The 8,627-nt window shown below is 36.7% G+C and overlaps 1 protein-coding gene across 1 annotated transcript in view; it reads right to left on the reverse strand.

The window, feature by feature from the left end:
* Positions 1 to 4,537: 4,537 nt before the first annotated feature.
* The window catches only part of TNFSF13B (TNF superfamily member 13b), an 11,542-nt gene continuing 7,452 nt past the window's right edge, over positions 4,538 to 8,627 (reverse strand). Inside the window, exons 3-6 of the mRNA XM_003203217.4 lie at positions 7,433 to 7,489; positions 7,019 to 7,131; positions 6,773 to 6,923; positions 4,538 to 5,069 (exon numbers count right to left, since the gene is read on the reverse strand). Of these exons, the coding sequence (XP_003203265.1) occupies positions 4,957 to 5,069; positions 6,773 to 6,923; positions 7,019 to 7,131; positions 7,433 to 7,489 (434 nt within the window). The 3' untranslated portion in view covers positions 4,538 to 4,956. The remainder of the gene's footprint in view (positions 5,070 to 6,772; positions 6,924 to 7,018; positions 7,132 to 7,432; positions 7,490 to 8,627) is intronic.

Genomic DNA, 8,627 nt, shown 5'->3' on the forward strand with positions numbered 1-8,627 from the left:
ACTGCAAACTTTCCTCCCTTCATTGATGAAAATTCTGTGGAGACAGTATAGTCTTTAAATGAGCAAGCATAAAACATCCTTCAAAAGCACACACCTTGGTCAAGTGTGAGTACAGAAGAAAGACAAGAAGAAAGGATGAAAAAACAGCAACCCTGCTTAAAACAGAGAGAAACCCACATTACAGACATTTCTTCTTTCAAAGCATTATCCTGACCTTTAATAAGAAAAAGTAGTCAAATAATTAAAAAATAATCAGAATGATGCATTTTCCCTGATTTATTTTTTAGAACAGCAGAACTTTGGGTGTTGAAGTTGTCCAAGATAATTCAACCTAAGACATAAACCAGATATACAGTAGTATAAGCTTGGCACAATTATTGGACAATTGAAATTAAGTTATTACTATTGCAGATGCTGAGCAATTTGAGAAATGCTCAGAAAAAGAAGACCCTTGTGTATGACTGCACATTACATAACATATTTTCATTTTAAATTTTAAAATTCATGTTTCAAAGCAGTGATGTATCTGTCAATTGTCCATCATTAACAAGGAAGTTATAGAATATCCCAGGTTGGAAGAGATGCAAGAAATATCATTGAGTCCAGCTCCTGGCATACAGCACCACTCGGTGTTCAAACCCTATGTCTGAGAGTGCTATCCAAATGCTCCTTGAACTGCAGCAGCCTAGGGTAATGCCCACCACCCTCTGATGAAGGACCTTTTCCAACCTGATCGTCTCCTGACACAGTTCCATGCCATTCCCTTGTGTCACTGTCACCAGAGAGCACAGAGGAGATGTGGAGCTGCTACGAGGCCTCCCCTCAGCCTCCTCTGCTCCGTGCTGAACACACTAAAGGACTTCAGCTGCTCCTCATACATCTTGCCCTCTAGACCCTTCACCTTCTTCATAGCCCTCCTTTGGACACCCTCTAATAGTTTTATGTCTTTCCTGTACTGTGCCACCCAAACCTGCACGCAGTGCTGGAGGTGAAGCTGCACAGGGCACAGCGGGACAACCCCTTCCCTCATCCCGTGGCAGTGCTCTGTCTGATGCAACCCAGGGTATGGTTGGCCTTTCTGGCTGCCAGGGCACGCTGCTGCCTCATGCGCAACTTGCCATCAGCCAGAACACCCAGATCCCTTTCTGTGGGACTGATCTTCAGACTGTCATCCCCCAGTTTATACTGGGGTTCCAAGGTTGCCTCATGCCAGGTGCAGAACTAAGCATTTCCTCTTGTCGAACTTCATGCAGTTAGTGATTCCCCAGCTCTCTCTGGGGATCTTTGTCAAGATCTCTGCAGAGTCTCTCTACCCTTCAGGGAGTCAACAGTTCGTTCCAATTTAGTGTCATCCACAAACTTACTTAGTGTACCATCATGTCCTGCATCCAAACCACTGATGAAAACATTAAAAAGTACTGGCCCTGAAATAGAGCCCTGTGGAACACCACTAGTAACTGGCTGCTAGCCTGACATAACCTCAGGTTCTGTAACACAATGAGCCTAAAAGAATGATACAATTGCACATGTCCATGAAAATGTATTGTAAACAAAATATTCAAATCCCTTATGTTTGCAGTGATGCTGCTTATCACATGAATAACAAAAACATATTACTTGCAGTTTGTTGTATTTGCAGGAACAAATGTTAAACATCCTTAATGAGTGTACTATATGAATCAACTCGATACTTCTTATTACCTACCATATATTTAAATACCATTTATCAAATGCAGGAAGTTTCAGCAACTCCCACAAACTGAAACATAAATACAGTTGTGGACTGGATGTACTTTGTTATCTCATCTATCATCAGTTTGTTAGCAGAACCATCAGGAATTACGTATTCGCCTTTTCTTCCTGCCTTAGTCTGAAAATGCTGGCCTTTTAAACTTCAGCCTTGTGCAGAAGCAGGTCAATTTTAAGAAGATAAGTTTTCTCAGGAAGCCAGCAGCAAACTAACCCAACAACAAAATCAGTAGAGATATCTGACCAGCCTGTTGACTAGCACTATCTGTACACATGGGAGTTTTCATAGTTCAAATTTTTTGGCGAAGAAACTTGAAGTTCAGTCCCATTCCACTGTAGGATGGGAGCAGTTTTTGAAATCTTTCCTCACAGAGTCATACCACACCCCAAACCCTTTTCAAAGTTCTGCACTGACCATGTTTGCTAGCACCAGAAGGAAGAAGTACAATCAGGAAAAGGAGCAGTGACAACAACAGATTTTGCTTCACAGACTTTATGCCATATGCTTAAAATACAGATATAATACATAACAAATATAAAATATTTAAAATATTACTTTATTAAAATAAAGTATCAAAGCTACATCTTATATGGTGCCAATCCACTGTGTTTCAGAATTGGCTTACATGAAGGATACACAAGCCTACTAAAATCCTAGGGAAAACTTACATACCAAAAGGTAATTTTGCACATTTAAACATCAAGTCTAAGAGAAAACAATAACTTTTCAATAACTTTTTTTTCATATAAACATTCAACACTAAAACCAAAAACAATCTGATTCACGAGTCTGTGCACTTCTTTAATGTACTTCAGTAATAAGAGCCAGCTAGCTTTGTGCATGCTAATAATGCTTTATTTACATGCAGCATCACACAAACTTCGGCTGAACTGAGGACTCCAGTAGAGGATTTCAGACCTCTTTCTTGAAAACTTAGTATTGCAGTTACAAAATAATAATAAAATTCACTTTTACCTCCAGGATACATAAATAAAGAACAGATATTTTTATATATTTGTATACAGAGGTCTTTCATACATTTTGAAAGCTTAGGCCTCACAAAAATCTTGGTATGGTAACCCAATGCACATACCCTTATTGCTGAAATGTCTTTTTGAAGCACAGAGGAGTTGAATTAATTCTTTCATTAGTTCACCACAGTCCATAACTCCTGGCTTCAAATCTGTTTTATTTATTTTCTATCACCTTAAGAACTCAATCAAATCAGTCAGCACTATTTATAAAAACAGGCAAGGGTACTGCAATATACAAAGCAACTTTTCTTTACTAAATGAGATTTTATGACAAAATTCTCAATATCTAAAAATGCATTTTCAAGTGAAGCACAGTTCAATACTATGGCTCTTATTGTTTTACCCATTTCATTATCACGTTCATATTTCTTTGCAGACCAGTGGTATAAGTATTCAATGTTTTAATTACAGTAGCTCCCAGAAGTCCTGAACCACCCTATTAAATGCAGTACATATGGATTTCTGGGTGGAGAAAGAAAAAAATCTGAACAATGTGAACAGATAAGAGGGAACAAAAAAATCTGTTCTTCTACTGATCTACTTTTGTGTTGGTTGGCTGTTTTATTTTATTTTTTATTATTTTATTTTATTTATTTATTTATTTATTTATTTATTTCCCCATAGAATCATAGAAATGTTGAGCTGGAACAGACCTCTAAAGGTCATCTAGTCCAACTATCCTGCAATGAACAGAGACACCTACAGCTGAATAAAGTTGCCCAGAGCCCTGTCCAGTCTGATCTTGCATGTCTCTAAGGATGGAGCATCCATGTCATCTCTGGGCAACCTGTGCCAGTGCTTCACCACCCTAATTGTAAAAAAATTTCTTCTTTATATCCAGTCTAAATCTCCCCTTGTTTAGTTTGAAACCATTTCCTCTTCTCCTGTCACCACAGACTCTGCTAGAAAGTCTGTCCCTTCTTCCTTATAGCCTCCTGTAAGAGACTGAAAAGCTCCTATCAGGTCTCCCCTGAAGAGCCTCTTCTTCAAAACTGCACAGAAGTATCTATATCTATCCTAGTGATTGAGGCCAGATCTATGGGCAATAAATGTATTTTATTAGTTGTATGGCTGGTTCCATATTTGTTGGATTTTTGTTTTTACAGTATTCCTTTGCATGGATAATAGCAAAACCAAGACAAATATAACAAATATGTATGCAGCAATATTTCCATTGGATAAGCTGTCCAAAAAAAGATAGGATACTATACCTAAGTGCCAAAGGCTCATATATGTGTGTATATACTTTCATATTTATATATATATATACTGCATATGTATATTTATACACACAGAATACACATATATGTATATGAGTGCAGAAACTATGAAGTCAGAATCCAATTTGTACTACTGTACTGTGCCTAATTTCATTGTGTTTCTTTCTATGCCCAACTTGTTTAGATACATGATGCACATATTCCCTGAAGACTGAGCTGTCAAAGCATCTTATATACCTTATTTCCAGTAAAACTCATCTTAATTAGTAAATACTAATAGATTTTAGTAATGTCCTTTTGTCCTCAGGGAAGAAGCAAGGCAGTGGCAACCATTCTACATACTTACGAGCATTTGCTTCATTATCCTGTGCTTTTAGATTTTTTTCCTTCCCAAAATAAATCTCTATGTCAAACTAAGAAACAAACAACAAAAATAAACAGAAACTAGCTGACACCACTATTTTATGATGAGGAATATACTGTTTCATTATCCTTCCTTGTACTCTAGCTTCAGAGGTTTTTTTTTAGGGTTGTTTTTTTTTTTTTTAACAAAGCAAAGTAAGATGCACTTGTATTTTAGTTTTCCATTTCTGTATAAAAGCACAATGGTCCTGTGTTCATGCTATACTTTGTGGTCAACTCCTTCTTTGATTTGCTTCACTGAAACTTACTTCAAAGCCAAAAAACCACGTCCTTACAGCTGTTGTTTAGAGTCTCCCATTGTGTAAAATAAATTGTCTTTCTGGTAATCACGTGACATTTTTATCTTACAAGTACGTCTGGTCTACTTCCTGTTTTGGGTTTGCTTATTAGACCAAAGAATAGATTTCAGAAGCTGATGGCGGAAAGAAAGAGACTGAATTGGCAGTTATAGTAGAATTCAATTTCTTTTTTCTTTGACATTGGAAGAAGAAGAAAATTGCACTAAGCATAGTTACAAAAATAAAGGGCTTCAGAGGAGTCTAACTGCACCAAAAAAAGTACCATCTCCATCCAAGGATATTTTAGCTCTTCTTCGTGGTATTGTAAGTTGAAGTTCATCTCCTTCTTCTAATTTTGCAATGCCTGACAAAAGATTTGGAATATTTTTAGTTAATATTTCACAGACATTATTTTCATAAAAGTTCTTGAAAAAGTCATTGCGTATCATCAAACAAATCTAAGCATGGCTTGTTACTTGTAACAAGCGCTCGTTTTGTCTTTAGGCACAACCTTAGGTAGTTCAGACCACCCAAATCTTATACTTGACAGCCTCTGTGGAGCTGGATCCACCCTCCTTTCCTTAGCAATTCCATTCTGTACTCAGTGTGTCAGTTCACTTAAGCAAACACTGCCAAAAAAAAAAAATCAAAAATAATAAAAAAAAATCACACAACTGCAGTGCGCCCAGATTGCTCATCTCATGGTGGTGTGGCAGCCAGGTCAGCACCAGGCATTGTTGGTCTTAGATGGCTCTGTTCCCACGCTTATGGGGGAGATTTCATCAGCTTTACCAACCAAGTGAAGTTAGCAGACATCAGGTGACCCACTGCAACTGCGGAACTCAGAAGTCTATTTCCTTCAAGCCACACATCAGCTGATATGATAACTGAAAGCACCTAGCTTTCATGCTGCAGTCACTGAACTGGGAGCAAAAGTGACTTCTGCAGCAATACATGCTCAACAGCATGAGATGCTGCAACAAGATTTGGTTTTCCAGGTGAAAGCAAGTGGTGGGAAAGTAAGAATCATAAAGTGGCAGGATGGAGTAGAGATCCTAGTTAAGAAAGAAGTGGTGGAGGTAGGGAGCATAATACAAGGGTGGGACAAAACAATAATGAAATTGAAAGTAGTTGTGATGTCCAAATATGTGGATGGAAGGGCATGAAGTCTGGAAAGCCTCAATTTCTGTGAGGGAAAAAAAAATTCGTTCCCAGTCCCATTTGTTTAGTGCCACCCAGCCACCAACAGTCAGCTCCTGTTACTGAATGTTACCCAGATTTTACACAAAGTATTGAAAAAAAGGATGGCTTTTATTCACAGAGACCTTGCTAGAAAATAACAAAGCTGGAAGTCCCCAAATCCCTGAGCAAAGAAGAAAGACAGACAGATAAGAGCTACGGGATGTGGTTTGATAGGCCTAGACAATAATTCCTGAAATGCTACAGCAGGAAAATACATACATATTATGCACTGAGCTTACTGGACTTGCATTGAAGATTTTAATGGGTCTTCTTTTGTGGTGTTTCTGATTAGTGCGATCAAAAATCTCTTCACAGAAATTAACTCTTTTTCATCTAACCAAATAATAAATCTGCAGTAATTATTAGGAGTAGAGATTTAAGCTGATAATGAACATTCTTGAAAAGCGAGGGGTGTAAAAATTGGGTGACTAAAATTCAAGCATGCTCTTAAAAATTTTGCTGGCATACTCAAATGAAGAATTCAATATCTAAGTTAAGCTCAGTTTTCTTCTAGGACAGCATGTACTCCTTTTGTCTGCTTCAGGCATTTAACTGTGAAAGCACCAAAGTATCCAATCATTTTATAAGGTTAATGGAGAGAGGGGAATTGCTGAGATCATCTAATTACACGCGTAAAGTCCAACTGTTGAGGCTTTATATAAAGCCATACTTTTCGAAAGTATTCTGCAGTTTTGCAATTGACTGGCTCCATGAATGCGGTTCATTTTGTTTATAACTCTCACAATCCTTAATCACCCACCACTGCAGATTCCATTTAATACAGTTTATTTGCCAACAACAGAAAGAAAAAATTTAGATGTTTACCAGCAGTATAGCAAGAATTATTCGGATAAGACTGTGGCATATTTTGGATGCAACGAAATAATGTCACCAAGCTGAGATCATCACCAAACACATGAGCTTTCTTCCTCTGTATTAGATGTCCCATTGCAAATGTTGTATCAGTATATAAAACCTGCAGGATGAAGAGGTACGGACTTCAAACATTTTGTATGGAGACATTAAAAATCCTTTAAAAGCCAGATGCTGAAGTGAACTGAGCTTTCTTACCTGGCCATATATGAAAAAATATCCTGTTTCTTTGATCACTATTTTATTTCCCTGTTCTTCCAGAGCTGTTCCACGCTTAAAGCTCAGAAGCCAAGGGACAATGCTTGAATCATCTAAAAGAAATAAAAATTTTGGAATAATTGAAAAGCAAAACAGAACGCCAACCCACAAATTTACTTCCCCAGTTTTCATCTGCCGAAAGTTAAGAAAGCTGACTTTTAGTTAAGACTTCCAGTCTCACTGGATTTCCCCCTTAAAAGAGGACATTTGCAAGAACTGTCCAGATGCAGACACTTCATTATTTTATTTTATTATTTTATTTTTAAATCAGGCCAGATAACTCATTTACTGCTTTGAAGCTAGATAAAATAGGGCATAGAAAAGTTAGCTATCAACCGTGGAATATATTCCTACCTTTCTGTTGGATATCACTTTTGCTGTCTGCAATCAGTTGCAAGCAGGCTTGCAGCACTGCAAAGTGAAAGCATACAAATCATTTGTAGAATACAGTAAACTTTTGAATTACTTCCTTAAATAAAAAAAAAAAAGGATGAGCATGAAAAAAAATTCTTAGTCTCAACAATTTGAAAACAGAATCTTTCTACTAATTTCAAGGTAGGTTTTACTTAAACATGCCAGGACAAAATTCATACTGCAATGTGTACCTCTTTCAGAGAATATGCAGATAAGTGTGAGCCTCAAACAGCAGCATAAATTATACTTGCTTGTTTTAATCTTTGGTCCTAATATAGTTTACAAATGCAGCAGTAAGTCAAATGAGGTAGGAACCATCAGATCAATTAGCTCTGTTAATTTTCGGTGCAAGAGCTCAAAAAGCTCCAACCCTGTCAGCTATGAGAGATACCGGATTTTCTAATGATACTTACTATATTACTTAAATTAATTTCCAGTTATGGATTCTGTAAAATGTTAATGATATGTATTGGTTACAGAGTAATTTCAAAAATAGCAAGCGTACACTCTCAAAATCCATGTAGATGTACTTTCAGTGTATTTTTTCAGGAAACCACAGTCCTTCATCCTGTACACTAAGAGGGAAAGTACAGAAATGACTGGTAGTAAATAAATGCACAGACAACAAATATCTTAGTATGTGACAAAAAATGAAGTATTACTCAAAACTGTAGAGGCTGAAGATGCTAAACAGTAAACAGGAGATTGATCTGTGAAAAAAAAAACCTGTGCTATTTTGAAATAAAAGCTCCCAAGTGATATGAAGATATTTAAAAACTAAAAATAAAAATCTGCTAATCTCCTCTGTCAGTATACAGAATAAAAGACAAAGGGATAGAGTAGATTTTCATGAGGACATCTGCTTGTAGGAGTCTGAAGGCCAGAAAGCAAAGTTGTCACAATTACTACACTCTTCAGGAACAAATACTAAGTTAAAAGAAGAAAATTCTGCCTTAGATTGCTGGAACTCCATTTTTGCTTTCTTTTTCTTTTTCTTTTTCTTTTTCTTTTTCTTTTTCTTTTCTTTTCTTTTCTTTTCTTTTCTTTTCTTTTCTTTTCTTTTCTTTTCTTTTCTTTTCTTTTCTTTTCTTTTCTTTTCTTTTCTTTTCTTTTCTTTTCTTTTCTTTTCTTTCGT

Source organism: Meleagris gallopavo, chromosome 1 (genome assembly GCF_000146605.3).
Source record: "Meleagris gallopavo isolate NT-WF06-2002-E0010 breed Aviagen turkey brand Nicholas breeding stock chromosome 1, Turkey_5.1, whole genome shotgun sequence".
Lineage (NCBI taxonomy): Eukaryota > Metazoa > Chordata > Aves > Galliformes > Phasianidae > Meleagris > Meleagris gallopavo.